The 16,577-nt window shown below is 40.7% G+C and overlaps 1 protein-coding gene across 1 annotated transcript; it reads right to left on the bottom strand.

Moving 5' to 3' along the window:
• Nucleotides 1-261: 261 nt before the first annotated feature.
• On the bottom strand, nt 262-15,282 carry LOC109614670 (cytosolic sulfotransferase 1). Its single transcript, XM_029124154.2, has 8 exons — nt 14,614-15,282; nt 10,131-10,269; nt 7,826-7,954; nt 7,497-7,597; nt 7,230-7,356; nt 6,722-6,819; nt 3,021-3,195; nt 262-761 (listed from the first exon to the last, which is right to left on the bottom strand). Exons 1-8 carry the CDS (start codon nt 14,632-14,634, stop codon nt 649-651), a joined length of 903 nt encoding a protein of 300 aa, XP_028979987.2. The 5' UTR covers nt 14,635-15,282; the 3' UTR covers nt 262-648.
• Between the last annotated feature and the right edge of the window lie 1,295 nt (nt 15,283-16,577).

Here is a 16,577-nt window from a genome sequence, read left to right as displayed (position 1 = left end):
AAACCGGAAGTCTTATTGTTGCTACGGAATCTCTAATGTTGCCTGCATGACGCTACTGTCTTTCACCTACTGCATTAAACTTGGTCACCCTCTGAACACAGTCCAATTGTACTTCCTTAAGGTGGTCTTATAAATGTGACAGAAAAACATTCACACAGTGTTGGTGGAGGGCCAGTGTACATCCTTTAGTATGGCAAGTTTAATAGTTCTCACAGGTATACGAAACATGGAGACAGCTGTGAAGTATATGGAGGTGTATGCCTGCATGTGCAAACACCGGCTTATTTACATTACGAGATCGAGAATGAAACGTTCGATAGGCTAATCTTAGTTTGAATAATAATTTCCAAGCGTTTACACTCGTAAGTACGTGAACCTCAGTATTTTTTTTATTTGTAAACATTTAAAATTTACATCGTTTCAAAGTTTCAGTTTTTAACTGCGTACATCTGTGATGTTTGGGGGGGAAATCACATATCGGCAATTCGATCCATTTTCACTTTTCAGATAATAAAAAAACAAACAATAGAATTCACAGTCAGCTGAAATCATAGAAATGTGCTGGTGTCATCAAACAGCATGACCCCTGAGAATAGCTTGCAGAGGTTATGGTCAGCCTTTAACCTGACCACAACCTGACCACAACCTCTAGACAGCTGTGCGAAACTGTAAGTTGGTGTTTTTCATCTTTGCCTGATATTCTTCATCAAACTGTTCATTCTGGGCCACAGTGAAATGGTTCTTCCAATCACCAACCTTTCCTGGAGTGGAGGAAAAAGAGAAAGAGAGACAGAAAAAAGGATGAGCAAATAAAATATGACAGAGCAGGAGTTGACAAACTACAGCCCCCAGGCCGGATTTGACCAATTTGATGGTGCCAACGGCAGGTTTGAGATAAAACATCTAGAATCAACACAAATTTGGAAGACAGTCTGTATGATTTTAAACAATAGGGGTGGTTTGTTAGCCCAGTGGTTAGAGCATCTGATCAATCCCTGAGCAAGACTGTTAACCTCAAAACAGTTCTCAGGTTGTTGTTGATACAGGTTGTTACTCCTTCTCCACTAAGTTTTCCTTCTCCACTATAAATCCTTGTTGATATGAGGAATGCATTTTCCCAGTCTCCTCCCGTTTTGAACTTAGGAGGGCATGAGGTCCTGGCCCACATCTGCGGAGGACGTGGCTTGGGGGACCCTTTGCTGTCCCTGTCCAGAGTCCTCTTGGTTGTATTGCAGATTGAGATGATGCCTGACGATTTCAGCTGCCACTGTGCTGACACCTACCCGTCCTCCGTGTTGTCCCTGTCCTTGTCCATCTGCTCATGTTTCCGACCTGGACTAGGTTTAAATAGACTCTAGACTCAGCCCACACGCATTTATTAATTATTACAATTGTAATCTTAATATGTTCACCGGGCACAACCAGAAGAGGACTAGTCACCCCTCTGAGCTTGGGTCCTCTCTAGGTTTCTTCCTAAATTATGGCCTTCTTAGGGAATTTTTCCTAGCCACTGAAATTCAACACTACTGTTGTTTGCTACTTGGGGTTTAAGGCCAGGTGTTTTGTAAAAGCACTTTGTGACATCTGCTGATGCAAAAAGGGCTTTATAAATACATTTGATTGATTGGTTGATTGAAAAGATCAACATGCTTTCAGTCATATTTACTTGGTAGAATAACGGAAAATACATTACAGGTAGAATAATCGTCAAAATAATTGGCATCCCTTCTTTTTTTATAAATAGGCCTAAAATCCATCAAAATGTAATTTGCATTTCAATTCTACTTTTTAAATAAATAATAAAATAAAACAAAATGTTCCAGTTGTGTGAGGAAGATGGTAGTAAAAGGTTAAAAGAGTTAACAAATTTGGTTATATTTTGGGTTCTCAAAATCACTAATTAGAGGCAGAGAGTTTCTAAACAGCATTGGCATTTGGATTAGAAACAATTGTAAGTGCAGATGAAATGCAAAAGCTGTTTGACCACACAGGGTGCCACTCTGTGCAGGTCGCAGACTCTAGATCCAGCAAAAGGGTACCAAACCATCACACTTCCTCCTCCATGTTATGGAGTTGGTGTGACACACTTAGGAACCATTGTTTCACCTACTTGCCTGCGCACAAAAACCCTGCGTGCCCAGACAAGCCACTTTTTTCTTATTTTCCCATTTTAGCCATTGCTTTCTTACTGCCACTCAAGCAATCAAACCTGCAGCTCAAAGACTTGCTTGCTCAAGATGAGCTTTTCTTCGACCATTGTTCAGCTGTACTTGAAGCGGTTATACTGTGAGCCGACTATCATGCAAGCTGTTAACTCTCAGAAACTGTCTTCTGATTTTGTTGGGGCTTTGGGTCTGTAAGACCTTTTCCTGTGCCAGTTTCCAAGTGTCTTTTGACGGTGTTGGAAACTGTACTCCCACCTTGACTTTTTTACAATTTCTCTAAATGAAAAACCTACACTTTTAAGGTTTATAATGATCTGTCTGTCATCCTTTATTAACTGCCTTTTCCTTGGCATTATGATAGTAATATACTACTTCCTGCAGTAAATACTGTCCAAATTATGCTTAAGAGGGTGTAGTAACACAGTCTGTTCCAACACTGCTTTTATACAGAGGGTTTGTAAGTAAACAACACAAGTTGGGACACCTGTAGGAATTGTTATCAACCTTCAAGTCTTCCACTGCTACAGAACAGCTATAAGTTGTCCACAAATTACTTGTTCCCTGAAAAAGTGTTTATTTTATAACTGTAATATACATTTTACAGTTTTTGGTAACCCTTTTTAACCTCTGTTAGTTTACCGCTTACCTTTGCACCATTTCAGGTTATTCACTAGACTTGAACTGCTTACATTTTTATAATAACTGGAAAAATGGTGTGGTTCTAAACATTTTGACCAGCAGCATACGTGGCCCTCTGTTCAATTTCAAAACCCAATGTGGCCTTGAACCATAACACTTGCCCTCCCTGACATTGAGAGAGAAAGACAGGCATAGGGAAGAAAAAGCTAAACCAACCTTTTCTCATGAAGGGAGAGATCTTGAAGTCCATGACTGGGATGCTGGAATAGTTTGCCATGTTATTGTTTTTCATGTTGTCAAACTGAGAACCTCTAATCACTCTCTCCTTCTCCTCCTCTGAAGGAGACAAACCCAGGAAGGAGCATAGTCCGTCCAGCTCCCGTCCCATATCCTGCAAATAAAAACACACTATGATAATTTTGTGAGGGTACGGGCTGTCTGTCTGGTGACTGGAGGACTCTTCCTGTCTGGTGACTGGAGGACTCTGTCTGTCTGGTGACTGGAGGACCCTGTCTGTCTGGTGACTGGAGGACCCTGTCTGTCTGGTGACTGGAGGACCCTGTCTGTCTGGTGACTGGAGGACCCTGTCTGTCTGGTGACTGGAGGACCCTGTCTGTCTGATGACTGGAGGACCCTGTCTGTCTGGTGACTGGAGGACTCTGTCTGTCTGGTGACTGGAGGACCCTGTCTGTCTGGTGACTGGAGGACCCTGTCTGTCTGATGACTGGAGGACCCTGTCTGTCTGGTGACTGGAGGACTCTGTCTGTCTGGTGACTGGAGGACCCTGTCTGTCTGATGACTGGAGGACCCTGTCTGTCTGGTGACTGGAGGACCCTGTCTGTCTGGTGACTGGAGGACCCTGTCTGTCTGATGACTGGAGGACCCTGTCTGTCTGGTGACTGGAGGACCCTGTCTGTCTGGTGACTGGAGGACCCTGTCTGTCTGATGACTGTAGGACCCTGTCTGTCTGGTGACTGGAGGACCCTGTCTGTCTGGTGACTGGAGGACCCTGTCTGTCTGGTGACTGGAGGACTCTGTCTGTCTGGTGACTGGAGGACCCTGTCTGTCTGGTGACTGGAGGACCCTGTCTGTCTGATGACTGGAGGACCCTGTCTGTCTGGTGACTGGAGGACCCTGTCTGTCTGATGACTGTAGGACCCTGTCTGTCTGGTGACTGGAGGACCCTGTCTGTCTGGTGACTGGAGGACCCTGTCTGTCTGATGACTGGAGGACCCTGTCTGTCTGTTGAGTGGAGGACCCTGTCTGTCTGATGACTGGAGGACCCTGTCTGTCTGGTGACTGGAGGACTCTGTCTGTCTGGTGACTGGAGGACCCTGTCTGTCTGGTGACTGGAGGACTCTGTCTGTCTGGTGACTGGAGGACCCTGTCTGTCTGGTGACTGGAGGACTCTGTCTGTCTGGTGACTGGAGGACCCTGTCTGTCTGGTGACTGGAGGACCCTGTCTGTCTGATGACTGGAGGACCCTGTCTGTCTGATGACTGGAGGACCCTGTCTGTCTGGTGACTGGAGGACTCTTCCTGTCTGGTGACTGGAGGACCCTGTCTGTCTGGTGACTGGAGGACCCTGTCTGTCTGATGACTGGAGGACCCTGTCTGTCTGGTGACTGGAGGACCCTGTCTGTCTGATGACTGGAGGACCCTGTCTGTCTGGTGACTGGAGGACCCTGTCTGTCTGATGACTGGAGGACCCTGTCTGTCTGTTGAGTGGAGGACCCTGTCTGTCTGTTGAGTGGAGGACCCTGTCTGTCTGGTGACTGGAGGACTCTGTCTGTCTGGTGACTGGAGGACCCTGTCTGTCTGGTGACTGGAGGACTCTTCCTGTCTGGTGACTGGAGGACCCTGTCTGTCTGGTGACTGGAGGACCCTGTCTGTCTGATGACTGGAGGACCCTGTCTGTCTGGTGACTGGAGGACCCTGTCTGTCTGATGACTGGAGGACCCTGTCTGTCTGGTGACTGGAGGACCCTGTCTGTCTGATGACTGGAGGACCCTGTCTGTCTGTTGAGTGGAGGACCCTGTCTGTCTGTTGAGTGGAGGACCCTGTCTGTCTGATGACTGGAGGACCCTGTCTGTCTGTTGAGTGCCGGCAGAATGCGAGTAAACCTGAATTAATAGGTTTTAAGAGGTCCAGCAAGCTGTTTTGCAAAGAGGGCTTCCCACTACCACCTTTGCCTTTGAAGAAGACTGCTGGCAAGTCGTGGACTCACCTTCACAAACCTTTGTTATGTAACTGCTGAGTTTCAAGGACTGACTTTTACTGCTCGGTTTATTGTTCTGTCATAAAGACTGGCCGTGATATACGGCCATGATGTCCACTTGATTGTGGACGGCCATGATGTCGTATTGATTTGCGTTGCCTGAATATATTAAGAAAGACAATATATTTACTAGTTGTTAGTCTGATTAAAAAATTGCATGCATGACTTTTTTAATAGCTCTTTTCCTTTGCATGACTGAACAAACCAAGTCTTGAGTCTGGAAAGGAATACATTAAATGTCCGCTTCTTGGCAATGAGGGGAAAGTTTAGCATTTTTAAAGCAGATTTCGGGCCATTCTAATCATTTGAGAAGAGAGAGATAGTTAGTTTTAAAGCTTAAATTAAAAAAAAATATATTAAAACAAATATTTTTTATGGATTGCAAGTACCACGTAATGTTGATTGGTGGAGTATTTTTGGGATATCAATATTTCTGTGTAAAGTATTAATATTGTAATACACCATGTAAAGCCATTTGAGGCCATGAAAAGCCATGAAATAAATATACAGACAATCTGTGCTAATTCCACAGACATTTTTTATTTGTTCTGTACATATCGGTAGGAATTGTGTATTTGTTCTGTACATATCAGTATGAATCTTTTATTTGTTTTACATGTTTTAATAAATAAAAGACCAGGGGTCTGGGTAGATTTCAAAGTCTCCATTTTCAAAACACAAACCGTCCTAAAGTGCTCAAGATTGTGCAGAACAAATGGAATGATGACAAGAATGCTTTCCAACCTTTTATAGACATGATTTGGTAGAGTTCTATAATTGCGATCAGGCCCCAATCTCCCGAATTCTAGACACCTGCTCCCAATTATCACCTGTGCTTTTAAGCCTGTCTGTTTCCTTCTCTCCTGTGAGGTATACTTTGTGACGCTGCGACATACTGAGCCTGGTTTCCCTGTTCTTGATTGACTTCTGCACAGACCTGTTTTGCCTATCCTGACTTCGTTACCTGCCTTCTGATTCTGTACCGTAGCCCATTGGTTTTCCTGACGCCTAAACTCTCTGCCTGCCTCCTGTTTACCGCTCTGGGATTCTGGATTGTACTGCTGCCTTCTGGTGACCTGTGTACTGACCTCTGCCAGCTTATACTCTGTGTTGTTGCCTGGTGGATTAAAGTGACACTTCTGGCTTCTCTCTCTCTCTGGATCTGAGTCGTAATCGTTACAGCACGCATGAGTGTGTGAGTGGGAGAAAACCCCAATTCAGCGCAAGCAAGTTGAATCTGGTACTCAAAGTTGGACGGTGTTGGCAGGTCTGGTATAGTGATTATTATTATACCACTACAGACTTCCTATTCGTATAGTTTGTGATACGTGATCTTAAAAGACATTGGCACCTTGGCACAGGTGTAGTTATTCTACTAACCTCTATCATGTCTTCATAAAACAGGTATATTTATTCTACTAACCTTATCATGTCTTCATAGAACAATCAATAGATCAACTGTATTTATAAAGCTGCTGTCACAAAGTGCTTTTACAAAGCACCCGGCCTTAAACCCCAAGGCGCAAACAAAAGTAGTGTAGTTATTCTACTAATCTCTATCATGTGTTCATAGCACAGATGTAGATATTCTACTAACCTCTATCACATCTTCATATAACAGGTGTGGTTATTCTACTAACCTCTATCATGTCTTCATAAAACATGTAGTGGATTTTAGAGTGAGTCTGTTTCTTCTCCCACCAGCTGGTCACATGGTCATACCAGGGTCCAAACACCACTGAAGAAGACAGTCATGAGAGGGAGTTATCAGAACTTGATGGTGAGTCAGCAGAGGTGTAAAAAGTACTCGGCTGTGTTCGAACATTTTGGGAAGTTTCTAAGGAAGAGCAGCTAAATGACAAGGTAAACAGCGTTTATAACTAACCAGTGACATTCACTGATAATTTACACTTTTTATTAAATTGATCACTGGTTAGTTCTGAACTCACTTTAGCTGGTTACTTTGATCTTAATATATTCTCCTAATGTGGGGAACACAGCCGAACCCTGCTGAGTACTTTTACTTTGTACTTTTTACACCTCTGTCAGTCAGTCGAACTCACAGGGCATCATCAGCATCCCAACAGTAATTTTTAAATCATTTGTTTACCCTCATTCATTCCCTCCTTTATTCTCTCGTTCACTCACTCTTTCCATCCATGAATCTCTGTAAGAAGTTGTTACAGTCTCCTGGCTCTGGTTCGACCATGTTCATACGGTCAAAGTGGAAATAAGACACTACATTGTCCTTGGCATTACGAGCAACATACACCACCTGCATAAAGACAGATTATTGCATTTACAGCAAGAAACATGTAGACAGGAGAACAACAGACACATGTAGACAGGACACCAAGACATTTACAGTCTACATTGACAACTAGCAGGGGAACAGGAAGTTTATTCATTCTGTACCCTGCAGTTCTGCTCCCAGAAGGACTTGGGCACCAACTGGACAGGGAGGTGAGTCTTGATGAGGCGAGGAGAGGTGGGTAATTTGTCTGCTACCTCTGTTCCTGTGTACAGAGTTGGAACAATCTGATTACTTTGTAACAGTAAAATGTCTGTTTATGAGGACTCATACAGGTGTTTATGGAATGTCATTTTTTAAAATTCCTTTACTGTAAGTTATTGCAACCTGATCAGTTCCATCATTGTAATACACAGTGTCCTTCAAAATATATTGTTGCATACTGAGTATAAGGGTCTCAGAATGCATCGATGTATCATGGGTGAATTCTAACCTGGAGGGAGAACACGGAAGTCACTTTCCAGGAAAGGCACTCTCATAAAGATGGGCAGTGAGGTCTGGCGCTCTGGAGCTGACTGACCAAAATATAGAAGGTCCAGGATGTAGGAGATCCATGTGGTACCTGAGAGAGAGAGAGATAGATATATAGATGAGATGGGTGAAGGAGAGAGAATTAAGAAAGGAAAAATAGAGACAGGAAAGTATGGGCATACATTCTGAAAACCCTTGTATTATCACACTTGGACTATTGTAATCTGGTCAAGTTCTGCAAAGAAGGACATAGACAGATATACACTTATTGCCATTTAATGTACACTCAGAGCAAATGTTAATGACATGCATGTCAACCAATGCATCTTTTTTTTGGTTATTTTCACCAGTTGTTATTTTCTACAAATAAATACTCTAAACAACAATATTTTTATTTAATGTTGTCTGTAGTTTAGAGAATAATACTAAACTATTAATTTCACTCAAACACATACCTATGAATAGTAAAACCAGAGAAACTGATAATTTTGCAGTGGTCTCTTTTTTTTCAGGGTTGTATGTAAATGGTGTTTTTTAGTTTATTTGTTTTATTTTTGTTGTTTTTGCCAGACCGCATATGCAGAGACGGCCTAGAAGAGCGAATGTCTCTTACTGACTGACTTAGTGAGTGACTGTCAGAGAACCTTTGTTAAATAGCGTTGTGGTTAGAGACACAGACTGCAGAACAACAGGTTTTGTGTTTGACTCCTGGCACAGTCAAAATACATTGTGTCTCAAGATTTGTTCAGGACCGACAAAAGCTGTGCTCGTTACAACCTTGAATAGCTACGTTATAGGAAGCCTGAAATAAAACAGTTCTGGTGGATATTTGGATTTCTTCAGGATAGACAAACACTTCGCTGCCTACACGATTTTCTCATCTTTTCACTTGACGAAAAAGTAAATTAACATCACCTATATTGATAGATACTCTATAAAAGTAATTCACGAATGGCTAATTAGCTGTTAAAACGGCCAGTGGAAAAGAGGATTTGTTCAGGATAGACAAAAACTTCATTGGCTACAACCTTCAGTAACTACATTATAGGAAGCCTGCAATTAAACTGTTATATTGTGACTATTTCTGGTGGATTTTCTAATTATATCCAGATTTTTTCAGGATAGACAAAAACATTGCTGATTACACGATTCTCTCATCTTTTCACTTGACAAAAAAGTCTGTTATCGTCACCTATATTGATACAGTAGTTATTGTATCAGTGTAATTCATGAATGGCTAATAAGCTGTTAAATTTGCCAGTGGCAAAAGACATACTGCTCATAGATACTATTTGTGGTGGGGGTAAAGTCTGTTTAACACAATGGTTAATGGTGTCTAAGACATATTCAAACTTGGCGTGATTTTAATGCATGACAATATAATGTCAAGAGACTATACTGACACCCTGCAAATGTTTAGCTCTGTGGTGTGTTATGGAAATTTTGAACTAAGGTACATTTGAGAAATGTCTGTCTTTCTATTGGTTGGTATGTAAATCTTTACTTTGATTGTGACACATGTCTGTATAATATCAGAGGATTATTAGGTATTTGGGCCATGTCCTCCTGCCTAGACAAAGAAGGGTGTCAGTCCTTTCTGTTCCTTTGGAATGTAGGAGAGGGGGATCGGGTATTTGTCCTAGGAGGGCATCCTCTGACCTGCACCAGTAGGTTGTAGGGTTAATTATCTGCCGACCTGTAGGTTGTCTAGATGCTTTAAGTTTCCCTCAAGTGTTGAGAAAGTTAACCAGATGGGGGAAGACAACATGTCCCTTGTGTCAAGCCCAGGACATGTGATAGAACAAAGGGCATGTGTTTGATTGACATGAGACCGATGGGCAACAACTTACCACACCCCTTTTTCTATGTAATAAATACGGATTGTTCATGAATGGAGTTAGAGACTCCTCAGACGATTATGTTGGTAAGCGGTTGACGTGCCTCTCATATTTGCATAATAGTTAATAAAACTGTTAAATTGTGCCAAGAGAACTTTGTCTCTGTTTCTTACTCCTTTAAGAGTGTCGATACATGGAATTTCCATCACAGGTGTCGTGGTTAAAAACACAGCCTTTCACAAGGGTGCCCTGGGATTGAATCTCGGGAGGGTAAAAACGTTCAACACTTTTATTGTGGGCTGGCTGAACTAGGCTTGCCTGGTTTCTTGTTTTATGTTCAGACTCCAGCTGGAAGTGTAGTAGTTTTTTTGGCCTCAGCAAACAGGGGTCCTAAAACCTTACCTGTTACCTAGTAACATGCACACATACCTGCTTTAGGATAAGTGGCAATGAGGATATCATCTGGCCTGGCCTGGAAGCTCTGAACTTTCTCCCAGTTATCAGTAAAATGGTGGGTCATGGAGACTCCGTGGAAGTCAAACAGCAGTGGTCGAGTAGGAAGCTCTGTCTATGGTAGCAAGAACAGCACAGAGCATCCCTGATCAGAGAGATGTAATTAGAGACAGCATGTAACAGACAACTAGTAACTCAGGTATAGTTTCTTAAGACAATCTCATAGTGATCATATAGTGTCTCAACTGGCTACAAATATGTAAGATGCTAATGAAAACATTAAAGGGAGACAGCCTTTAGGTTTCCATCATACAACATACTGATACAGTAAAAAGGTACAGTCCCTTGCAAAGGTTTTCAGAACACTGAAGATTCTTTCATTTTACTTAATTACAAATGGTAATCTGAGATACCCTTCAAATTACCTGAGGTAAACCAATTGTTGGGCCGGATCAAGTGTGGTAATAAACTCACTGCTTGCATTCTAAATTTGAATGTACACAAACACAGGTAGAGAATGCATAATTCCAGAATGGGATGTAATGACCTACCTCTTTTGGGCACCAGTAAGTATTTAGGGACCACGAGAGATTACACACCCAGTCTCTGGTGACATCTACTAAATCTATTGTGAACTGGGAGGTTGTCTGTCTGAAACATTCCCTTCAAGCCCCAATGGGTACAGGTCTGGTTGTAGACTGAAGGAATAGGAAGACTAGAATTGATTGTTTTTAAAATATGTTACATTTATTTCACATTATTGACTTTAATGGGATTCTTGAAGATTCTAAAGGTCCCATTGGGAAAGCTCTAACGCTAAAGAATTCAAAACAACAGCTTTTCATACTACTTACCCTATGGATTCTTTTCCAAACAGGTTAGAAGAGAATGTTGCAAATTAACCTCTTTGTCAACTTTTAAATGATAACAACATGAATGCATAACATTTACATAAATAGCAATAAGTTAAAACACACATGGCTTATTGTTTAAGCTAGAAACAAAAAAATATTTTATTTCAGATATTTAGGCTAGGTCATTTGACTATAATGATCTGAATTTGCATGCATTTGCATATTTAGGATCTGCTATCCCTCAAACAGTATCTCTTCAAAAACCCTAGCTAGAGAGACCAAAACAACTCTGATTCATAACTGCTTAATAACATAGTGCTATGCAAATTTACAATTCTTAAGAATATTTAGGGGGCCAAGCAACGAAGTTGCTGGAACCCTTTTATGTTTGTACGTTTTATTATTAGTATTTTTATTATTAGGTACGGTACCCTATTGTTTTTGTTGGTTTTATTATTATTATTATTATTATTCTTTTTCTCCGGGCCCATTTTCAGAGGCCCGTAACTCGGCCATATGTGGCTCAATTTGCGTGAAACTTTGCATACTTGTTGCCATCAGAGGCCCAAAGGCCTCGGCCATTACTATACCTATACACCTCATGGTGGCGCTGTAGCACTTAGTCAAATGTTGAAGGTTTGAGCATGCATATCTCATGAACCGGATGTCATAGAGTCATGCAGCCAAGTTCCATACATGCCCCTTCTCATGTTGACCAAATATGTCTCTGGAGTCTTTCAAATTCGCCCCTTGAGTTTTCCTCCATTTTGAATTTGGTGAAAAACTTGTTAACATCTCCTCAGAAACCGCTATATGGATTTGCTTGCCGTTTGGTGTGAAGAACCTTTGAACCATTATCTTTAAAAGTAAAATTGATATCTCAAATAGTATGGCCGAAATCAGCTAATGAAATTGAGCTGGGCGGGTTTATGAATTTAGAAGTCCATTAATCCCAAATGGAACATCAAACAGCTATGAAACGAAACATACTCATAAATATGTCTGTCCAGAATGGAGATAAAAAGTCCCATACAGAAATACCTCTTGGGGGCGCTATAAACATCACTGATGTATCTCACGATTTTGCCATTAATAAAAACACACTTAAACGACATCTCCTCCAAAACCACTGAACAGAGTTGGTTGACAATCAGTGTAAAGGACCAGTGGAAAGTTTTCTTTAAAATTTATATAAGACAAGTTGATATCTCAAACAATATGGCCTCCATTTTAACTTTTGTGAAAAACTTGTTAACAACATTTACTCGGAAGCCGCTGAAGGGATTTGCACACCATTCGCTGAGATGGATCCTGGGAACAGTATCTTCAATTCTTTGGAATTTTGATATCTGATGTAATGAGTGTGTGAATCTGCTAAAATGTTGAGTTGGAGTTGGTGGTTCTATCAGCAGTTACGGAGGGCTTTTTTTTAAGCCATGGCAGTGCTTGTCAGTCAATGCGGAATGGGTGGGGTGTTGGGAGCATGACAGCATTCAGTCCTCGATGTTATCTTTTTGTTTATATTGGACTATTATTTTGAAGGAACTCTTATTTTAGGAAGAGCAAATTAAGAGAAATTATTATCAGTCAATTTTATAAGTCAATTTTATCATTTTATTTTCCCCTTGTAAAGAAGACCAAATTTTTTGTAAAAATAAAACACACATATTTGAGGGTATTCCGGGTAATATGTTTGACTGAAGCATTTGTATTTGTTAAAAAAATAAAAGTATAGAGTATGAGTCCAGTGAGGATAGTTTCTTGTTAAATGTTACACAAATCATATATTGTTGTACACATAGATATATTTTTTTAGCAAATATTTTTTCTAATTTCCCTTGGTAAGACTTTACTTTTGCAGCTGGTCAGGTTTTTTATCATGTGACTTCCTGTCAATTCCTGTTATTGTTTTCCAAAGAAAGGAACCAGCCATGGAATGATTGGAGTCATTGATTTCGTTATAGGTATAAGTAGGCTGTATACCTATTAACTAGCCATCTATAATAATCTTTGTACAACAGTACACTTTAGTTCTGTTACAAACGTTTTGTTGCCCACTTTATCTCAGCAATATTGTAACAGCTGGGGTAAAATTGACATTTGGAGAGGATAAAGAGCTGTAGGTACAACCAGTAGCCCCTGTGGTGTAGTGGGGACATCCCTGTTCTTCAATATTCTGACCCTGGTTCGATTCCCTTCTGAGCTGTTCTAAATTCTGTGTTTCAGAAATGTATATCCACTTGGTACCATTCGCACAACAATATATATTGTTGTGGACATTTCTCTAACCAATGTATTCTCACTGATTAAAGGACTGAGTCCCCTTGTTCAAATTAGAAAAGGAATGTGGGAGAGTGGGATCTTGTATTTGCTTAGGGGGCATAATTGACTGGTATCAGCAGATGAAAGGGGTTTACTCTTTATCTGCGCATCTGTATAACTCATCAGGGCATCTATTGTCTGTCCAGGTGCTGTAAGAGCTCAAGTGGTTACCCATAGGTGGGGGGACAGCCCGCCCTTTGGGTAAAACCTATGTGACACAAGACAGATGGCCAGCAACTTACCACACCCCTTTTCCCTCTATAAACACGAGCTGTTCATGTATTAAGTTAGAGACTCCTCGGGTGATTGTTTGTAAGCGTTTGACACGTCTCTCTATTTGCAAATACAATTAATGATGCCAGGAGAATTGTCTCTGTACTTCCTCCTTTAAAAGTTCTGATCAATGAAATTGTCGTCACAATATCCCCTCTGTAATACCATGATTCTCATATGTTGAGGAGAATAATTTTTTTACGTGACCCTTATTTACTGTTATTATTTTCCAAAGACAAATCAGTCAGGGCGTGATTGGAGTCATTGTTTTTGTTATAAGTAGGATGTATAGCTATTAGCTATATAGTCTTTGTGCAAGACTACACTTTAGTTCCGTTAATAAATGTTCTTTTGTCCATGTAATTGCTGAGGTAAAAGTTGCATTCTGCTGTTTAAATAGCGTAATGATTAAAGACAGTCTGCCACATAGAAAACCAGGGATTGAAACCTGCCAGCAACAACAATATTCATCCCTCCTAATCGGCTGAACTAGGATTGCCTGGTTCCTTTTCTGGTTTCAAGGTATTTTTGTTTTGTTTTGATTTCCTCTCCTTCGATTGGACATCTTGAATACTAGCGGCATTGGGCATTTTTAAATAGCAAAACATTTCTCTAGTGAGAGCATGCAGTGAGATGCTTCCTGTGTCCCGCTTGGCCCCCTGAAACACTGCTTGCAGCTTTAATTATTATTATTAGAACTATATGAGTTTCAATACATTTCTAATATTACCTATAATTAACGCGATTATTTTTCTGACTGAAATGGAAGACCCAGTAATAGTACTTACATACTTATTAAAATCAAGTTTTTGCAATGGTGTCTGATAATTCTGAAAAACTGAGCCATAACGAATTGAAGGTTCACAGCAATCACCTTGTATTATTTTGATTCAAGAAGATGTTGTCATGCACAAATACATATTATAAAGCTGCAGTAAGTCAACCCCATTTTAGAACATATAAAACAATGAATTCATATTACAGACGTTATACAAAATTAAATAGAAAACCTGAATCCTCTCATTTTCCATGTTGAATTCCTTAGCGTCCTTTTAATCAACTCTTCTCACTTCTCAGTATTGTCTCTGCCTATTCAATTTTTTCTCTTCTAGATCCTACCTCCTTGCATTTATCTGTATTCACTATCTTTATATTTTCTTATTGTATTTTTTTAAATCTGACAACCATTCCTTCGGAACTATATTTCTCTCTGTTTAATTTGCAATCACAGTTGTACAGTATTGTATTAAGTCACTCCCACTACATCCCTATCTTTGATTACCATGTTAGTCTCCACCCTGTTTTTGCTTCGCACGCACACACTGTAATTCTTCGGTCTTGTGTGTGCGTTTGTTTTCTGGCACACCTTCCATTATTTATGTTATGAAATGTTTCTAAGGTATAAGCTGTTTCTTGTGTAAGTTTACCTGACTAGAGACTCAGCTACAGACCCTCTGCCTGTTGATGGTGTGAGGCAAAGTCTCACACCTACTTATTGAACATTTGATCACCCAGTTGCTTGTTAAACACACACAATCAGGTCTGATCATTTTACTTGCCTAATGTGGATTTCTAACGAAGTCCTGTGTCACTAGAAAAGTGAAGACAGTATTGGTGGAGATCCAATATATAGTATCTCACAAAAGTGAGTACACCCCTCACAATTTTGTAAATATTTGATTATATCTCTTCATGTGACAACACTGAAGAAATGACACTTTGTTACAATGTAAAGTAGTGAGTGTACAGCTTGTAAAACAGTGTACATTTGCTGTCCCCTCAAAACATCTCAACACACAGCCATTAAAGTGAAACATTTTCCTCCCTGGTGTCATGTGACTCGTTAGTGTTACAAGGTCTCAGGTGTGAATGGGGAGCAGGTGTGTTAAATTTGGTGTTATTGCTCTCACACTCCCTCATTGCTCTCACTGGTCACTGGAAGTTCAACATGGCACCTCGTGGCAAAGAACTCTCTGAGGATCTGAAAAAAATTATTGTTGCTCTACATAAAGATGGCCTATATTATAAGAAGATGGCCAAGACCCTGAAACTGAGCTGCAGCATGGTGGCCAAGACCATACAGCGGTTTAACAGGACAGGTTGCACTCAAAACAGGCCTCGCCATGGTCGACCAGATAAGTTGAGTACACATGCTCAGTGTCATAGCCAGAGGTTGTCTTTGGAAAATAGACATACAGTGGGGCAAAAAAGTATTTAGTCAGCCACCAGTTGTGCAAGTTTTCCCACATAAAAAGATGAGAGAGGCCTGTTATTTTCACCATAGGTACACTTCAAAGATGAGAGACAAAATGAGAACAAAAAAGTTTATTGGTTAATTATGGTGGAAAATAAGTATTTGGTTAATAACAAAAGTTCATCTCAACACTTTTTTATATACCCTTTATTGGCAATGACAGAGGTCAAACATTTTCTGTAAGTCTTCACACACTGTTGCTGGTATTTTGGCCCATTCCTCCATGCAGATCTCCTCTAGAGCAATGATGTTTTGGGGCTGTCGCTGGGCAACCCAGACTTTCAACTCCATCCAAAGTTTTTCTATGGGGTTGACCCCACGGGGTGAGATCTTGTGCAGAGCCCCGGATCGAGGGAGATTATCAGTGGTCTTGTATGTCTTCCATTTTCTTATAATTGCTCCCACAGTTGATTTCTTCACACCAAGCTGCTTACCTATTGCAGATTCAGTCTTCCCAGCCTGGTGCAGGTCTACAATTTTGTTTCTGGTGTCCTTTGACAGCTCTTTGGTCTTGGCCATAGTGGAGTTTGGAGTGTGACTGTTTGAGATTGTGGACAGGTGTCTTTTATACTGATAAGTTCAAACAGGTGCCATTAATACAGGTAACGAGTGGAGGACAGAGGAGCCTCTTAAAGAAGTTGTTACAGGTCTGTGAGAGCCAGAAATATTGCTTGTTTGTAGGTGACCAAATACTTATTTTACCAAGGAATTTACCAATTA

Source organism: Esox lucius, chromosome 12, assembly GCF_011004845.1.
Source record: "Esox lucius isolate fEsoLuc1 chromosome 12, fEsoLuc1.pri, whole genome shotgun sequence".
NCBI classification, from domain to species: Eukaryota; Metazoa; Chordata; class Actinopteri; order Esociformes; family Esocidae; genus Esox; species Esox lucius.
The sequence above is the reverse complement of the archived record's forward strand: the minus strand, read 5'-3'. Positions and strand labels throughout refer to the sequence as shown.